This window comes from Anomaloglossus baeobatrachus, chromosome 3, assembly GCF_048569485.1.
Source record: "Anomaloglossus baeobatrachus isolate aAnoBae1 chromosome 3, aAnoBae1.hap1, whole genome shotgun sequence".
NCBI lineage: Eukaryota > Metazoa > Chordata > Amphibia > Anura > Aromobatidae > Anomaloglossus > Anomaloglossus baeobatrachus.
The window spans coordinates 185,206,049-185,226,269 of record NC_134355.1 but is presented as its reverse complement, the minus strand read 5'-3'; the positions used below and the strand labels follow the sequence as shown (position 1 = coordinate 185,226,269).

General features: G+C 45.5%; 1 protein-coding gene across 1 annotated transcript in view; it reads left to right on the top strand.

Annotated features, from left to right (window-relative positions):
- The window catches only part of WDR27 (WD repeat domain 27), a 954,066-nt gene that overhangs the window by 140,559 nt on the left and 793,286 nt on the right, over positions 1 to 20,221 (top strand). The window contains exons 3-5 of the mRNA XM_075339621.1: positions 2,571 to 2,695; positions 4,365 to 4,472; positions 4,718 to 4,769. Of these exons, the coding sequence (XP_075195736.1) occupies positions 2,571 to 2,695; positions 4,365 to 4,472; positions 4,718 to 4,769 (285 nt within the window). The remainder of the gene's footprint in view (positions 1 to 2,570; positions 2,696 to 4,364; positions 4,473 to 4,717; positions 4,770 to 20,221) is intronic.

The window sequence follows — 20,221 nt, the reverse complement described above, 5'->3', positions numbered from 1 at the left end:
GAGGGGGGCGGGGGGGGGGGTACTGTCACGCTCCCCGGGTCCTCTGCTCCGCTCCCCGGCTCACCTGCCACGCTCCCCGCTCTCCAGCCTCCATTGCCCGCGCTTCCCAGGCCCCCTGGTCCCCGCTCCCGGCGCTCGTCGGCTTCCCAGCCCCTGCCCGGCTCTGCTGCGTCCTCCTCTCAGCTTCCTGCCCTGGCTTCTGGCACCCGGGCCGCGCGCATGCGCATTAGGGCGCGCGCGCGGTCACTGACCCTTTCTTAAAGGGCCAGTGTCCACTAACAGGAAATGATGCACTAAGGTACAGGGCATAAAGGGGTTTAATGTCCAAGGGGGCGGGGCCTGTTCTTCGTGTTTCCCAAGCTAGGAGTCAGGTCTCCTTGTGTTCCTGTGAGATACTTACCTCTCTCTCTTCTAGAGCCGATCCTGCATTGCCATCCGGTCCTGCTGTATCTCGAACCCCGAACGCTGCCTATCTGCCATCCTGACAGTCCATACCATCTCTGTTCCCTGCGGTGACCCGTCATCTCGCTCCAACGGTTCCGGACCCCGCCTGACATCATCCCGGCTTCCGAACCTGAGCTCCGTCACCCGGACCACCATCAGTGACCCCGTGGTCCCAGGGACTTCTCCATTGTGCTCTAGTGCACGGACTGTCCTGCTACCTAAAGTGCTCCGGCTACCGGACTCCTTTCCCTCATCGGGGAGTTCGGCCCAGTGGATCCACCTCCCGGGTCTGCCCATCCATCTGGCCCTAACATAATCCATGTCCCTAATTAGTCTGTTTGTTTTCAGCAAACTGCGTTTTTTGTTGTGCCCTATTTTTAGAAAAAGCTTCCAGTTTTGGACGAGAGCCATGCAGAAGAATTTGATGCAGTGTACAGCGTATCGTCTGAGCACTTACAGACTGACCCACCACCCCTTTAACCTCTGCAGCAATGCTGGCAGCACTCACACATCTATTTTGAAAAGACAACCTCTGGATATGACGCTGATCACTCAACTTCTTTGGTCGTCTATGATAAGGCCTGTTGTGAGTGGAACTTGTCTTGTTAGACCTCTGTATTGTTTTGGTCACTGTGCTGCAGCTCAATTTCACGGTGTTGTAATCTTCTTACAGCCTAGGCCGTGTTTATGTAGAGCAATAATTCTCTTTTCATATCCAGATAATTCTTTGCCATGAGGGGCTATGTTGAACCTTCAGTGACCAGTATGAGAGTGTGTGTGAACAACAACACCAAATTTAACAGCCCCGAGACTTTGTAACACTAATGAGTCACATGGCACTGGTAAGGGAAATTAATAGGCTATGTGCGCACATTGCGTTCTGCCATGACAAATATTCTGCAGCATTTTGTCACTGCATCTGCGTTTCAAAACGCAGCCGAAAAGCTGCGTTTTGGAATGTATTTTGAATGCAGAATGGATGCAGAATTCATGTGTTCTGGATGCTTGCTCTGCCATAGACAGAGTGGGAAAAACATCCAAAACGCACAAAAGAAGTGACATGTTGCTTTATAGAACGCATCAATTTTGTAAAAAATTTGGCATGCAAAACGCTGCGTTTTAAAACGCAACGTGCTCATGGAATTTGCTAAATTCTCATAGACTTTGCGGGGGATGCAGAACGCATGTGTTTACGCTGCAGATCAAAACGCTGTGTAAACGCATGAAAAGACACAACGTGTGCACATAGCCTAAAGCCTGCTTTACACGTTACAATTGTGCGATCGCATTTGCGATCGCACCCGCCCCCATCGTTTGAGCGGCACGGGCAATTTGTTGCCCATGTCGCACAAACCTGTAACCCCTCGTCACACGTACTTACCTTCCAAACGACCTCGCTGTGGGCGGCGAACATCCACTCCCTGAAGGGGGAGGGACGTTCTGTGTCACAACGACGTCACACAGCGGCCGGCCAATAGATGCAGAGGGGTGGAGATGAGTGGGACGTAAACATCCCGCCCACCTCCTTCCTTCCGCATTGCTGGCGGGACGCAGGTAAGCTATGTTTATCGTTCCCGGGGTGTCACACGGAGCGATCTGTGCTGCCTCGGGAACATTGAACAACCGGACGCTCGATTTTTAGAAAATGGGCGACGTGTCAACGATGAACGAGAAGGTGAGTATTTCTGCTCGTTCATAGCTGTCACACGCTACGATATCACTAACGATGCCGGATGTGCGTCGCTTACAACGTGACCCCGCCGACATCTCGATAGATATATTGTAGCGTGTAAAGCCCGCTTTAGGGCACAATTTGGCCATTTTCACTTAGGGGTGTCATCAGTTTTCTTGCCAGTGGTTTAGACATTAATGACTGTTGAGTTATTTAGAGAGCACGCCAGATTTACACTAGTATACAAGCTGTACACCGGCTACTTTACATTGTATCAAAGTGTCATATCTTCAGTGTGGTCCCATGAAAAGATACAATAAAGTGTTTACTAAAATGTAAGAGCTGTTCTCACTTTGTGATATACTGTATATCTTAATATTGCGATCTATTTAAGAATGTGCTTAATTCAGAAATAAAAGCCTTTACTTTTCTAATTGACTTTTCTCATTTTTAGGACTACTTCCTCGTGGCCATGTCATTGGAACGCTGTTAGGTACTGTTCAACATTTAGGTGTACATCCCTATAAACAATTTGTGGCAACATGTGCAAGTACCAGAGTCTTTATTCTTAATGCTCAGGTGAGTGGCTTTAAGATATAGTCAGAATGTAGATGTCTATTCTTTTAAAATAATTTCACAGTTTACATTGAGATTATGGCCGCCATACACATTGGATGAGTGTCCGGCACTAATTTCTGTTGGTTCTCCAATACAAAGGTGCACTTGGTTCAACAGAGCACTCCTGCTTTTTTGCCAATGCCAACCATTTCTGGCAGCTTATCTCCGGGAGCCAATACGATTTGCAATCTGAAAGCGGACATGTCAGATCGATATAGGACTCCCATACACATTAGACTGTTTGCCAACTTTAGTCTTATGTGTATGTTTGGCTTTATGCTGCATAACAAGTAACTTTGTGAATGTATAAAAGTGGTTCTTCCAGTTAAATTGGCTTCAATTTTCAATTTGTCTACAATTCAATCGTCTTTAGATTGAAGGCAAACCATTCACTTTTTATAGCTATTGATCAAATGCTCATTAGAACTGCTGTATATTGTCCTCCATGTTGTTGCTTCTCTCTGTGTGCTAAGGTCTGAAGAACATGAATCCCTCATGTCTGAGGGTGTTATGTACAGGCACTTATAGCATTCTTAATCCTATAAAGACGTGTTGCCCCTCTCCCTTTATTATGTAGTATTGTCCCCCATCCTGTACTAATGTCCCCTATCCTGGACCCATTCCTGGTAAATCTGTTCCCCATTCTGGTATAGATGTCCCCCATCCTGGTAAATATGTCTCTCATCCTGGTCTACATGTCCAGCATCCTGAGCTCATCCTGGTATATATGTTCCCCATTCTGAGCCCATTCTGATAAATATGTCCCCCATCCTGATATAATTGTCCCCCATCATACGCCCATCCTGGTATATATGCCTACAATCCTGATATAAATGTCCTCCATCCTTAGCCTATCCTGGTATATATGTCCCAGAACCTCAAAAATTTGTCACCCCATCCTGGTATATATGTCCCTCATCCTGGCATACATGTCCACCTTATTGGTAAATGTGTTCCCATCCTGGTCCCCTTCCTGGTATATATTTTCCCTGTTATACCTCTAAAGCATAAAAAACAAACACAAAGCATTCTTCACACCTTCCTCCACTTCCATGTCATGCCATGTCCTTAGAGGCTGGCAGCTGACAGCAGCATGCTTAGTATGGCGACACATGTTGTAATTGCCATGCGACACCAATCACTGGTGTGCCAACGTCTCTTTGGCAGCATGTATTGCAGTCCAGGGACCCGATGGTCTCTGTGCCGTAATGCATTTCAGCTGGATTTTCTTCTTCTGATGCGCATCCAGCTGAAGTAGGCACTTGGGTCGGTGGGCACCCTCCATTTCAAGGTAGTCATGACTACTGCGACCGCGATCACAAGTAGTTCTCAGGATTTCAGCAGGTAGTAGAAAGGTCCAGTGGCCTAGTCCAGCAATGGAGTAGCAACAAGGCTGCTACAATATGGTCCTGTGAATTGTTTTGTTCAACTTTATTATCTACTTGTATTACTTTTTATTCTTTATTTTCAACATTTCAAGCTTTAATGTTTTAAATGATAATAATCATTGAAGAAACAAATAATTTTTAATTTGAGAGACCACTTGTACATTACTTTTCTAGTAGTTTTCTTTAATTAGCATGTGTATACTTACCTTACACTATAACTCTCCACTTTTACTTTAAAACAGGAAGAAAAAATGCCTACGGAATTAAAAGTGCATTCGAGTCCCGTGACTGCAGCTGAATTTTGGCGTGATAACTTTCTTGTATGCATTTCTGAAGATAGAACATTTTCGGTAATATACATACATAAATACACTGAGTAATTGGGAATGTACTGTGTACTATGTAAAAATATGTATGGAGAAAATATGGAGGATTCAATGCTTTATGATAAAAGAACTTCTGAATGTATGTTTCTGATGATCTGTCTGTCACACTGGGTTAGTGATTTTCTTTTTGTATTTGAATGCTTTTAATCATGTCCATCATTATTCTATTGAGAAAGTCTTTCCACTAAAAATTATTCTTCTTTTTGCAGATATGGAATTATTATTTACAACATCTCATTTACCAATCTGGAATAATATCAGGTACTGAAATTGCTTATTATGTACTTGAAGTTTTATCTCACACTGCCATTGATGTCAGGAACTAAGGGGCACTATTTGAGTACTTAAAGGGGTTGTATGATACCTACAGTCATATGAAAAAGTTTGTGCACCCCTATTAATGTTAACCTTTTTTCTTTACAACAATTTGGGTTTTTGCAACAGCTATTTCAGTTTCATATAGCCAATAACTGATGGACTCAGTAATATTTCTGGATTGAAATGAGGTTTATTGTACTAACAGAAAATGTGCAATCCGCATTTAAACAAAATTTGAGCGGTGCAAAAGTATGGGCACCTCAACATAAAAGTGACATTAATATTTTGTAGATCCTCCTTCTGCAAAAATAACAGCCTCTAGTCACTTCCTGTAGCTTTTAATGAGTTCCTGGATCCTTTTTGAAGGTATATTTGACCATTCCTGTTTACAAAACAATTTCAGTTCAGTTACATTTGATGGTTGCCGAGCATGGACAGCACGCTTCAAATCATCCCACAGATTTTCAATGATATTCAGGTCTGGGGACTGGGATGGCCATTCCAGAACATTGTAATTGTTCCTCTGCATGAATGTCTGAGTAGATTTGGAGCGGTGTTTTGGATTATTGTCTTGCTGAAATATCCATCCCCTGCATAACTTCAACTTCGTCACTGATTCTTGCACATTATTGTCAAGAATCTGCTGATACTGAGTTGAATCCATGCGACCCTCAACTTTAACAAGATTCCCAGTGTCGACATTGGCCACACAGCCCCAAAGCATGACAATCTTTGTTTCATCAGTCCACAGGCCTTCTTCAAAAATGTAACTGGCTTGTCCAAATGTGCTTTTGCATACCTCAGGCGACTCTGTTTGTGGCGTGCTTGAAGAAGCGGCTTCTTTCGCATCACTCTCCCATACAGCTTCTCCTTGTGCAAAGTGCACTGTATTGTTGACCGATGCACATTGACACCATCTGCAGCAAGATGATGCTGCAGGTCTTTGGAGGTGGTCTGTGGATTGTCCTTGACTGTTCTCACCATTCTTCTGTGCCTTTCTGATATTTTTCTTGGCCTGCCACTTCTGGGCTTAACAAGAACTATACCTGTCTTCTTCCATTTCCTTACTATATTCCTCACAGTGGAAACTGACAGTTTAAATCTCTGAGACAACTTTTTGTATCCTTCCCGTGAACAACTATGTTGAATAATCTTTGTTTTCAGATCATTTGAGAGTTGTTTTGAGGAGCCCATGATCCACTCTTCATAGGAGATTCAAATAGGAGAACAACTTGCAAGTGGCCACCTTAAATACCTTTTCTTATGATTGGATACACCTGCCTATGAAGTTCAAAGCTCAATGAGGTTACAAAACCAATTTAGTGCTTTAGTGAGTCAGTAAAAAGTAGTTAAGAGTGTTCAAATCAAGAAATTGATAAGGGTGCCCATACTTTTGCACCGGTCAAATTTTGTTTAAATGCGCATTGCACATTTTCTGTTAGTACAATAAACCTCATTTCAATCTAGAAATATTACTGAGTCTATCAGTTATTAGATATATGAAACTTAAATAGCTGTTGCAAAAACACAAATTGTTGTAAAGAAAAAAGGTTAACATTAATTGGGGTGCCCAAACTTTATCATATGACTGTATAATACCCTTTATAAATATCTATCTTGAAGCCCTAGCTATTTTTGTAATTTGCTTTATTATAAAATACCGTTCTGTTCTTCTATCCTGCTAATCCCTATACCTCTTTTCTTTACTTAACTTTTTGTGACATTGACGGGAGTCTCAAATGGGAAGTCACAGGAGGATGGCCCTGCAGTCACTTCTCTGCAGCTTCTATCACTGCCCTGAAACAGGACATTATCAGGGGCAGCTCTGAAGCCACTTACCATAGCTTTGTCACTGCTGTCCCCTAATGAAGGTCCTGTTTCAGGATAAGTGACCGCAGCTTTAGTGGCTGCTGCCACATTTTATCTGTTCCTACCAACTTCATCTTCAGTGGCCGCCGTCAATGTTTTTGCTTCTATCACTGCCATTTTTTCCCTAAAATAATACTTCATGAGTGAGCAGTGATAGAAGTAGTGTGAGTGACAGCAGCGCTGCGTTACAGATTTTATCACCAAACAAACAAATGAAACAAATTGTCATAAGGGCGTAGTGATAGAAGCAAGGAGAGTGAATACAGCACCACCCCACAACTAATATCACCACCCTCAAATGAATCATTATCAAAGAGCAGTGATAGAAACAGTGTGATTGACACCAGCAGTACCTTTTAATGACAATTCGTTTGAGGGTGGTGATAGACTCTGTGGGGCAGCGCTGCTGTCATTTACACTGCTTCTGTCACCGCCCCCTGATGACATCTCATTTCAGGGAAAGAGTTGACGGTGATAGAAGCAGGGACTGTGGTAGCGGCTAGAGATGAGCAAACCCCCTGCGGCCAAGTCAAGCAAGGGGTGTGCTTGCAAACATTTCTTAAACCGAACCTGATCCTTTATCCGAGCGTTTATACCTTTAACTTGTATGACCTCCTGACGACACTAGGTGTTGCGGGGCTGTCATCAGGAGATCATCCAAGTTCATTAGATACTCTGATGACCTCCTGACATCACTGCACACATACTGCTAGATACTCACCTGTCTCCGGCGATGCTTTCCCCGGCGATGCTGTTGCTTCCAGGTCCGCGACTACTACATCTGCTATGGTAACATCTAAATCCCAGTAGCTAGAAGGACCTTTACTGATGTCATGCCCATGTGACTAGAAGGGGCGAGGTATCTGTCAACATAGCTGATACTGGGAAGCAACAATATTTTTCTAAGTCCACGTGGGCATGGAGTTGATTATAATAGAAGTGGGGATCTGGGGGGGGGGCGAAGCATGATTATAGTAGACAGGAGAAAACATCACCACGCCAACCAATGAAGCAGGTGACGCCCAAGGTCCCTCTAGCCATTGGGTTTTACCACAACCCATCTGCTACATCTGACAATCACAGCGAGCAGGCATAGAGTATAACTGCCCGCTGTGAGGTTCAGGCTGTAATTGAAGTGAGCCGCGTGATCAGCGGTGATGTCACTCAGGTTAGCCGCTGCCACAGCTAGAGTTCTCCACCTGTGACCGCAAATTACCTGAGTGACATTACTGCTGATCGTGTGGCTTACTTCAGTCGCGGCCTGAACCACACAGCGGGCAGTCATACTCTATAGCCGCTCACTGTGATTGTCAGATGTGCAGTGCTGGAAGCATCGTGGGACATCGTGTGGATTATGTCGGACCTGGAGGAGTTCTTTTTGGGGTTATTAAAGTGGTGAAAGAGGGGGCTTTTTGTGTTTTATTTCAAATAAAGGATTTTTGGATGTTTGTATTTATTTCTTTTCACTTACAGATTAGTGATGGGGGTGTCTCATATATGCCTGCCATTACTACTCTGGGGCTTAGTGTCAGCTGGGTGCTTACATTAACTCCTTATTGCCCACCATTATTGCCACCACACCAGGGCAATCGGGTAGAGCTGGGTAAAGTGCCAGGACTGTCGCATCTAATGGATGCAGCAACTCTGGGTGACTGCTGGCTGTTATTTTTAGGCTGGGGCGACTGAATAACTATAGGCCTCCCCAGTCTGAGAATACCAGCCCCGTGCCATGAGGCTTTATCATAGCTGGGTATCAAAGTTGGGGGGACCGCACGCCGGCTTTTAAAAATTATTTATTGATTTTATTATATGATATAGACCCGCTCACCGTCATCTGTGATTGGTTGCAGTCATAAAGTTGTCAGTCAGCGTGGGGATGCGTCTGACGGCAACCAATCACAGATGCCGGTGAGCGGGGGAAGCAGTGAATATGTATGAGCCTAATAAGCATCCCTCAAAGAGTGATAGGCCGCGGGATCAGTGTGACAGCCGCCCGGGTGATTCAGTAAGTATGAAGAGCTTGCCTCTTTGCGCCGGATTCCAAATGTATTTTTGGAAACGCGGTCTTCATGGGATAACCGAACACCAGCTTTTAAGTGTAATGCTTGTGTTTGCCGAGCCCGAACGAACAAGCTCAGGCTCGTACTGAACCTGAGTTTGGAGAGCCTTTATCAAATAGGTTTGGTCATCTCTAGTAGTGGCCATTGAATATGTGGACAGTGGTTGCCAATGAAGCGACGGGCATAGATGAAGTGTGTATATGACTGCTGCGCTAATAAAGGAAACACAGTGAGAAGGGAATTGGATAAAATATGTATGAATATATAGATATTAAAAATATTTTGGATACCTGCAGTTTTGGAGGTTAATTGAGTGATCTTTAAGGAGGTAATGTAGATCCAAAGTAGTATGCAGAGTTTCACTAGTATGGCAAAAACAAAAAGATTTAAAATTAGTACGAAACAAAAAAGGGGGGGGAGGGGAGAGGGGGAGGGGGTAATGGATTACAGTGGGGTAATAGATATGAACTTGCCTTTTTGGGTTCCCGGATGGAGATAGGGTTTGTAGTTCCCTAGATAGTGGACTCTGATAGGGAAACAAGGGTGTATGGCTGACTGAATGTTGCCTAAGGTAGGGTTCCCCAACTCCAGTCCTCAAGGCCCACCAACAGTGCATGTTTTCAGGATTTCCTTAGCATTGCACTGCTGTTGGAACCAGCACCTGGGCAGGTAATTACATTAACACCTGTGCAATACTAAGGAAATCCCAAAAACCTGCACTGTTGGTGGGCCTTGAGGACTGGAGTTGGGGACCTATAGCCTAAGGGAATAAAATCAGTGAATGGGGGAGGTTAACATTAGGTAATACTGTTACAAGATAGGATAGTTCAGTGATGCTAATACCTGGCATATGGGGGCTGTCTGATCGGGGTGTCCAAATATGTAATGCCCAGATTGGATTAGATGTGGTGTCCAAGGGAGGATTAACAGGCTGTAAATATACAAATATACAAAGATAGTCTGACTAGTTCCAGACTTAACAAAATGACTAAAGATCTGCCTCGTGCAGGAGAAGCAGGTATAGTCACTTGCCTTGCAGTGGTAGTCAGCTGTGTAAGCACTGGATACACAGGAACAGATTTTCCTTAGAAGTGTGCTTAGAGACAACGTGGATCTGATGGGAGCAGTGGGCACAGATGTGAGCTGTGAAACGCGGTACACGTGGAGGAGAGTTCCGGCTGGAAAACTACTTCCTCCAGTGACCACATGCAAGGGAGAGCTGGGTGACGTCACAATGTGAACCTAGCCTTATTTTGAGCTGCTGCCGGAGTAATTTCAGCTGATCATAAAAGTGTTAGACCCTCACCAGTGTTACATTGAAATGAGTCATCAATTGTTAGGTCCTGGCAAACCTTTTTAACAAGCTGTGTGTTCCCGCAATATCAATAGAAACTCAAGCAGTGCACTATGCATTGCCCACTAACATGACATATTTCCAATTTTTTCTCTACAACATCCATTGCGATCTAATATATGGAAAATGACTGTGAGGTCAAAATAGTCACTAAACCCCTACATGATTTCTCTGAGTATATTTTCAAAATGGGATGAGTTTTTGGGGGATTTCTGCTGTTTTGGAAGCTTAAAGGCTTTACAAATGGTGGCCACAAAGTACTCCAGGAAACTGTGCTCCCTAAAAGCCAAATAGCACTCCGTCTCTTGTGAGTTCTGCCGTATGCCCAAACAGAAGTGTATAACCGCATATAGGGTATTGCCGTACTTGGCAAATATAGCATAATAACTTACGGGGTACATTTTACTTTATAACCATGGTAAAGATGAAAGATTTTGACCTATATCAACTTATTATTGTAACACATGTCATTTTTTATTTTCTCTCATCCCAATGTAAAGAAATTGGTAGTACACTTATTGGATAAAATTATTCATTACACCCCAATATGAAGTCCTTTCAAGGGTGTAGTTTCCAAAATGGGGTTAGTTGTGATTTTGTTTTCCTTTTCTAGCACCTGAGGGTGTCTGCAAGTGGGGCCCACATACAATTACTGCCAAATTTGTGCTCCAAAACTACATAGCAATTCTTCCCTTCCAAACCCTGCCGTGTGCACAAATAATAGTTTCCAACCACATATTGGGTATTGCTGCTTATGGAATTAATTTCTTTATAAATATTTGGGTCCATTTCCTTCTTTTATTTTGTGAAAATTAAAAATATGGGGCTATAACAACAGTTTAATAGAAAAAAAATCATTCAGTTAAATAGAGTTCTTTCTTTTTTGAGCCCTGCCATGTGACAAAAGAGTAATTTGCCCCCACTTATGGAGCATTGGCGTAGTGAGGAAAATTGCTAATCAAATTAAATGGTCCATTTTCTCTTGTCACCCTTGTGAAAATTAAAAATTTGGCACTACAGCAAGATTATTGTGGAACAGATGTAATTTATTATTTTCACGCTCCATTGACCTAAAATGCCATAAAACCACTTGTGGATTAACCCCATAACAACGGCCTAACGTCTCAAGATGTCGGAAAAACAGGGTACTTGTTCTGTACCGATGCTTTGAGACGTCATGCCAAAAAAAGCCTGTAGCGCCCCCCAGCGACAGAAAATCTCCAGGTTTTCAGCTACCGGGGGTAGCTGAGACCCTGGAGATCATGATTCAGGCCATTTTTTCCGGTCCCCGCTCACGTGATTACCGGTATACACCGTATACCGATGATCACGTTACAGTAAATGACAGCGCCGGTAAAAAATGATTTATCTCCCATCTGGCATGAACAAACATGTCAGATGGGAGATAAATGTCTTCCCCGGTCCCCCGGTGTCACCAAAGTGGCCCCCCGGACCCCAACCCCCTCCCGGAAATCTAAGATGGCGGCATGCACAGCAGCGCACCGCCCGCATTCACCATACTCTTCTGATTTCTGTCGCATGTGCCATTACACATGCAACAGAAAACTGCTCCCCAGGCCTTGCCAGGTCACCCCCTATAACCACCTGGTGTCCTCTGGTAACCCCCGTACCTGTCACAGCGCTGATCCCCCGCGGCCCCCTCCTCCTTCACAGTGCACGCTGGTCACATGCGAAGAGCAGCTCACAGCTCAGCTTCCTGCTTTGCTTTCAGAAATGCTGGCTGCTGCTCGGCACTCTGCTGCTGTGACCCGGGGAGAGTGGGTGCAATGATACTGCACCCACTCTCCTCAAATTGAGGGTCTGCACTCCTAGGAAATGGGGGATACGTTCCCTGAGCATGCCCCCCCATATTCTAGAAGGTCCAGAATCGTCGTGGGACTTCCAAAATGGATTACAGGGGACCCGATTATTTTTTTTTTCTTTTCAATAAATTGGTGAAAGAGGGAATGTTTTGGGGAGTGTTTTTTCAAATAAATATTTTTTTGTTGTCATTTTTTTATTACTGTCAATTAGTTATGTCTGGTATCTGATAAACGCCATGACATCACTTACTGCTGGGCTTGATGCCAAGTGACATTATACATATAGCATCAACCCCATTTATTACCCCGTTTGCCACTGCACCAGGGCAACGGGATGAGTTGGGGCGAAGCGCCAGGATTGGCACATCTAATAGATGCACCACTTCTGGGGCGGCTGCGGCCTGCTATTTTTAGGCTGGGAAGAGTCCAATAACCATGGCTCTTCCCACTCTGAGAATACCAAACCCCAGCTGTCCGCTTCACCTTGGCTGGTGATCTAATATGGGGGGAACTCCAAGTTTTTTTTTTTTAATTATTTATCAATAATTTAAAAAAAATCAGCCTGGGGAGCTCTCAAATTGATCACCAGCCAAGGTGAAGCTGTCAGCTGTGGTTTGCATGCTACAGCTGTCTGCTTTACCCTAGCTGGCTATCAAAAATAGGGGGGACCCCACGTCGTTTATTTTAATTTATTATTTTTTGGGGGGGCTAAATACAAGGCTAGGCACCCTTTAGTGCCACATGAAAGTCACTAAAGGGCGCCAGCTTAGAATATGCAGGGAGGTGGGACATAATATTTATGTTTGACATCTATCCATTCATCCATTGTAGCATTTTGGGTATGTGCGCACGTTGCTTTTTACCTGCTTTTTACCTGCTTTTTTGCTGCTTTCTCTTCTGCGCTGTTTAATGCCAAAATGGATGTGTTCTTCTATTCAAGCAAAGTCTATGGGAATTTGGGTTTCTTGTTCACACTATGTTGTTCAAAATGCTGCCTTTTTGTGGCAGAACTTTGGTCAAAAACTCAGCTTTGCAGTGCAAAACCCAAATGGCAAAAACAATTGACATGTTGCTTCTTTGAAAAGCTGAGTTTTTGACCAAAGTTCTGCCACAAAAAGGCAGCATTTTGAACAACATAGTGTGAACAAGAAACCCAAATTCCCATAGACTTTGCTTGAATAGAAGAACACATCCATTTTGGCATTAAACAGCGCAGAAGAAAAAGCAGCAAAAAAGCAGGTAAAAAGCAGGTAAAAAGCAACGTGCGCACATACCCTTTAGGCTATTGTCCCACAATCAGGGTTTGCAGCGTTTTGGGCACAGAGTGTTTTCCCTGCATCCATAATGCTGCGTTGTGCAGTAGAAGCACAGTGGAAGGATTTCTAGAAATCCTGTGCTTACTGTGCTTCTTTTCTCCGCAGCATAAACTGACCTGTGGTGCAGCTTCCCGAGCCTCAGCATGTCAATTTATGCTGTGAAAACGAGAGTGCTCTCTGCAGGTAGAATAGAGCTAAAGTCCACAGCCGCCTGAACCCAAATTGTGGGCATGGGCAGCTGCGTTCTCCCGTGGGCAACACTCACATCTCTACAGGAAGGCTGACACTGTGTACTAGACGCCGTATCGCTGGATCATGACCACATAGCCTAAAAGTGATTGTGGATTGAAAATGCTTACTATACTCCTGAATAAAATCCTTGAGTGGTCCAGTTTCCAAAATGGGGTCACTTGTGCGGAGTTTCTGCTGTATAGGTACCCAAGGGGCCCTGCAAATGTGACATGGTGCCCACAATTTATTTCAACTTTTCCAATCTTCAAATGGTGCTCCTTCCATTCCAAACCTCCCATTTATCCAAACAGAGGTTTTTAACCACATGTGGGGAATCCCTGCGCTCATAAGAAATTGGACAACAACCTGTGTGGTCCACTTTTGGTTGTTACCTCTTGAAAAAGTGAGAAATTTGATGATAAAACATTTTTGTGGAAAACAATGAAAATGTTCAATATGGCGACCTAAGCTTATCAAATTCTATGAAGTATTCATGGATTCAAAATGCTCACTATACACCAAGATAAAAGCCTTGAGGTGTCTTGTTTCCAGAATAGGGTCACTTGTGGGGGACCTCCATTGTTTAGGCACCTTAGGGGCTTTCCAAATACGACATAGCGTCCGCTAATGATTCCAGCCAATTGTGCAGTCAAACGGCGCTCTTTCCCTTCCGAGCCCTGCCATGCACCCAAACAGTTGATTTCCACCACATATTAGGTATCGCCAAACTCAGGAGAAATTGCACAATAAATTTGATGCTGAATTTTTTCCTGTTACCCTTGTGAAAAAAAAGCTACCTGGTTGAAGTAACAATTTTGTAGTAACATTTTATCTTTTTATTTTCATGGCTCAACGTTATACAATTCTGTGAAGCACCTGGGGGTTCAGGGTACTCACCAAACATCTGGATAAATTCCTTGAGGGGCCTAGTTTCCAAAATGGGGTCACTTGTGGGGGGTTTCTGCTGTTTACTTACCTTCGGGGCCCTCCAAATACGACATGGTGCCCGCAATCTTTTTCAGCCAAATTTCCTTTCCAAAATTCAAATTTTGCTTCTTCCGTTACAACCCCTCTCATTTGTCCAAACAAAAGTTTCACACCACATGTGAGGTATCACCATGCTCATAAGAAAGTGGGTAACAAACGTTGGCATCAAATTTTTGGAATTACCACTTGAAAAAGTGAGAAAATTGATGCTAAAGCAACCTTTTTTAGAAAAAAATAAATATTTTCAATATGACAACGTAATGTTATCAATATCTGTGAAGTACCTGTGGGTCCAAAATGCTCTTTATACACCTAGATAGAAGCCTTGAGAGGTCTAGTTTCCAAAATGGTGTCACTTGTGAAGGGTTTCTGCTGTTTAGGTACCTTAGCGGACCTGTAAATCCAACATAGTGCCCGCAATCTATTTCAGCCAAATTTGCTTTCCAAAATTCAAATATTGCTCCTTCTGTTCCGAGCCCTCCCATTTGTCCAAAAAGAGGTTTCTGACCACATGTGGGGTATCGGCGCATTCATATGAAAGTGGGTAACAAGTTTTGGGGTCAATTTTGAGGAAACATTTTTTGTAAAATTTTATTATTTGCTTTTTTTCATTCCACATTGCATTAGTTCCTGTGAAGCACCTGAAGGGTTAATAAACTTCTTGAATGTGGTTTTGAGTACTTTGGGGGTGCAGTTTTTAGAATGGTGTCACTTTTGGGTATTTTTTGTCACTTCGGCCTCTCAAAGTCACTTCAAATGTGATGTGGTCCCTAAAAAAATGGTTTTGTAAATTTTGATGTAAAAATGAGAAATTGCTGATAAACTTTGAACTCTTCTAACTTCCTAACAAAGAAAAATTTTGTTTCCAAAATTGTTCTTATGTAAAGTAGACATCTGGGAAATGTTATTTATTAACTATTTTGTGTCACAGAACTCTCTGGTTTAACGGTATAAAAATTCAAAAGTTGAAAATTGCTAAATTTTCAAAATTTTTGCCAAAATTACATTTTTTTCATAAATAAACGGAAAAAATTGTCATGATTGACTCCTGGCTCAGCTGGAGCTGAGCCTTTTTTTTAATTTTCACTTCTGATGCAGGTCACGTTAGGGGTTAATCCTTCCTGCCTCGTTCTGGAGGTCAGGCTGCTTTATTAGGGCACTGTTTCTCTTGGACTTCGCCAGTGATATTTCTGGCTCTGCTGTGTTCTGCTCGTCAGTGACCTGTTGTCTGCCCTGCCCCCGCCTGACCTCCATGTTCACCTGACCTGTTAACCTCCTCTGTTCTCTGTTTCCATCAGTGTCTCTCCCGCTGTCTCCCTGTTCGTTCCTTATCTGTTTACCTTAATTCTGTCTTGTCTTCCCATTCCCCCTCGCTTCTAGGTTCTGATTTCCCGGCTACTGACTATTTGCTTCCCTCTGACTATGTTTAGACTTTGCCCTTGTGTATTTGCAAGACCTCATGTTGTGACACAGCTTTCTGACGATTCTACTGCCATCTGGTGGGCTTAACTAGTATTACCTCTGCTAGGGAATTCAATGCTCATACGTTTCCTCCACTTTTACTCCCCCTAGTGGTTTACCAGCTAACTACCTTCTCAGGTAGTTTCAGAAATCCTCTCAGTCCCACATTACTGCGCTGTACTACTATTGTACATCTTAGAGTACAGCGTGACAAAAATATTGTCCAAAATTTGGTACCAACATGAAGTCCAATATGTAACGAAAAAACAGTCTCAGAATCATTGGGATCTGTTGAAGCATTCCAGAGTTATAACCTCATAAAGTGACACTGGTCAGAATTGCAAAATTTGGTCTGGTCATTAAGGTGAAAATTAGCTGCGTTCTCCCGTGCGCAACACTCACATCTCTGCAGGAAGGCTGACACTGTGTACTAGATGCCGTATCGCTGGATCATGGCCACATAGCCTAAAAGTGATTGTAGATTGAAAATGCTTACTATACTCCTGAATAAAATCCTTGAGTGGTCCAGTTTCCAAAATGGGGTCACTTGTGGGGGGTTTCTGCTGTATAGGTACCCAAGGGGCCCTGCAAATGTGACATGGTGCCCGCAATTTATTTCAACTTTTCCAATCTTCAAATGGTGCTCCTTCCATTCCAAACCTCTCATTTATCCAAACAGAGGTTTTCTTTGGCGCTCCATTGGGAGACCCAGATGATTGGGTGTATAGCACTGCCTCCGGAGGCCACACAAAGCATTACACTAAAAAGTGTAAGGCCCCTCCCCTTCTGGCTATACACCCCCCGTGGGATCACGGGCTGCTCAGTTTTCAATCTTTGTGCGAAGGAGGTCAGACATCCACGCATAGCTCCACTGTTTAGTCAGCAGTAGCTGCTGACTATATCGGATGGAAGAAAAGAGGGCCCATACTAGGGCCCCCAGCATGCTCCCTTCTCACCCCATTCCTATTGGCGGTGTTTGTTAAGGTTGAGGTACCCATTGTGGGTACGGAGGCTGGAGCCCACATGCTGCTTTCCTTCCCCATCCCCCTGAGGGGCTCTGAGGAAGTGGGATCTTACCGGCCCCCAAGCCCTGAGGCCGGGCTCCATCCACAGACCCGTAGAACCTGCTGGATACGGAGCTGGGTACCGTTCAGGGACAAGGCCCTGCAACATTCAGGTACTCTGTGTCCCCGTATGGACAGGCCGCGCACACTCCAGCCTTGCTGGGTGTGCTAGTGCGCCGGGGACAGCGCTGCGCGCTGGGGTTACAGTCACTGCAGTTTCTCTGAGGGACTTTATGTGTTGGGAACTGCCGCGCCGGCCGCCCCTGGAGCGGCGGCGCGGCTGAGACTTGTGGTGCGCCGGGGACTTAGCGCCGACCGTGCTTTTACGACGGCGGCGCTTATAAATCTAGTCCCCGGCTTTTGCGGCCTAGCTCCGCTTCGTTCCCGCCCCCACCCTGTCAATCAGGGCAAGGGAGAGACGCTGTACGATAGTCAGCGCCGAGGGCTGGAGTCTTATTTACATACTCCAGCCCTCTCACTGAGCACAGTGGGACGCAGGTTTCCCGCACTTTGTCTGCACACGCCCAGGGCCCGCCCCTCTCCACAGGACACCGGCAGCCATTCCTACATGCAGTCTGGCTGGAGAACGGACACAGGCTCTGGGAGACCCAGACAAGGGATTTCTGGCGACCACACACCCGCGTTAAGCGGGCGGTAAGCAGCACATTAGTGCTGGCCCCACTAGTGCCACAGTGTTATATTTGGGTATTTTTTTCTCTATACCATATATATATATATATTGCACTGTACGGTCGCTTCTTGGCTGTATACCCTATATTGCTCTGAGGAGACGACAACATGTCATCCGCAAAACGCAAGGGTGCCAAGACACAGGCTGTATACGCTGCTTGTGCCGCTTGTGGGGCTGATCTACCGGCAGGTTCCAAGGACCCCCATTGTGTGCAATGTTCGGTCCCTGTGCCACTTCGTCAGCCGGAGCCTATGGTGGTAGTGGCCCAGGCAGAGTCACCGGTGAACCCTGTCCCGGTGACGGGGACAGAGTTTGCAGTTTTTGCTGACAAGATGTCTGTCACTATGACAAAAATCCTAGAGACCTTGCAGTCCAGGCCGGTCACTCAGACCATGGACACTGCTGCGTCAATGTTCCCCGGTCCCCCTCAGTTGGAGTTAATCCGTGCTTCAAGGGGGTCACAGGCATCTCAGGCTGAAGGCTCTGACTCAGATGACAGTCCCAGGCAGCCTAAGCGAGCTCGCTGGGAGAGACCCTCCACGTCATCACGCGGATCAGGGTCTCAGCGAGAAGAGTCTCTGCATGATGAGACAGAGGAAGGTGATCAGGAGTCTAATCCTGAGACCGCTCTCAATCTGGATACTCCTGATGGTGACGCCATGGTAAATGACCTTATAGCGGCCATCAATAGACTGTTGGATATTTCTCCCCCAGCCCCTTCAGCAGAAGAGGCAGCTGCACAGCAGGAGAAGTTCCATTTCAGGTATCCCAAGAGACAAGCGTTTCTCCAAATGTCTTAAGGATACACGTTATCCCTTCCCTCCTGACGTGGTCAAACGCTGGACCCAGTGTCCAAAGGTGGATCCCCCAATATCCAGGCTTGCGGCTAGATCCATAGTTGCAGTGGAGGATGGGGCTTCACTTAAAGATGCCAATGACAGACAGATGGACCTTTGGTTGAAATCTGTCTATGAAGCTATCGGCGCGTCGTTTGCTCCAGCATTCGCGGCCGTGTGGGCACTCCAAGCTATTTCAGCTGGTCTGGCACAGGTGGACTCTATCATACGTCCAGCAGTGCCGCAAGTGGAGTCCTTAATTTCGCAAATGTCTGCGTTTGCGACCTATGCTATCAACGCTGTCCTGGACTCTACGAGCCGTACCTCAATGGCGTCTGCCAACTCGGTGGTTTTGCGCAGAGCCTTGTGGTTAAAAGAATGGAAAGCGGATTCTGCTTCCAAAAAATGTTTAACCAGCTTGCCACTATCTGTAGACAGACTGTTTGGTGAGCAATTGGCTGAAATCATTAAACAGTCCAAGGGTAAAGACTCCTCCTTACCCCAGCCCAGATCAAGCAAACCTCAACAAAGGAGGTGGCAGTCGAGGTTTCGGTCCTTTCGAGGCTCCGGCAAGGCCCAATTCTCCTCGTCCAAAGGGACTCAGAAGGAGCAAAGGGGCTCAGATTCCTGGCGGGCTCACTCACGCCCCAAGAAAGCAACCGGAGGAACCGCTTCCAAGGCGGCTGCCTCATGACTTTCGGCCTCCTCCCTCCGCATCCTCGGTCGGTGGCAGGCTCTCCCGCTTTTGCGACATTTGGCTGCCACAGGTCAAGGACCGGTGGGTAACAGACATTTTGTCTCACGGGTACAGGATAGAGTTCAGTTCTCGTCCTCCGCCTCGGTTCTTCAGAACTTCCCCACATCCCGACCGAGCAGATGCTCTTCTGCAGGCGGTGGGCTCACTAAGAGCAGAAGGAGTGGTGATCCCTGTTCCTCTTCAGGAACAAGGGCAAGGTTTTTACTCCAATCTCTTCGTGGTTCCAAAAAAGGACGGCTCGTTCCGTCCTGTTCTGGACCTAAAGCTGCTCAACAAGCATGTGAACGCCAGGCGGTTCCGGATGGAATCCCTCCGCTCCGTCATTGCCTCAATGTCTCAAGGAGATTTCCTTGCATCAATAGACATCAAAGATGCGTATCTCCACGTGCCGATTGCTACAGAGCACCAACGTTTTCTACGTTTTGTGATAAGAGACGAACATCTCCAGTTCGTAGCTCTGCCATTTGGTCTGGCGACAGCCCCACGGGTTTTCACCAAGGTCATGGCGGCAGTGGTAGCAGTCTTGCACTCCCAGGGACACTCGGTGATCCCTTACTTGGACGATCTACTTGTCAAAGCACCCTCTCAAGAGGCATGCCAACACAGCCTGAATGTTGCGCTGGAGACTCTCCAGACTTTCGGGTGGATCATCAACTTTTCAAAGTCAAATCTGTCACCGACTCAATCACTAACGTACCTTGGCATGGAGTTTCATACTCTCTCAGCGGTAGTGAAACTTCCGCTGGACAAGCAGCGGTCACTACAGACAGGGGTACAGTCTCTCCTTCATGGTCAGTCGCACTCCTTAAGGCGCCTCATGCACTTCCTAGGGAAGATGGTGGCAGCAATGGAGGCAGTCCCGTTTGCACAGTTTCATCTGCGCCCACTTCAATGGGACATTCTCCGCCAATGGGACGGGAAGTCAACTTCCCTGGACAGGAAAGTC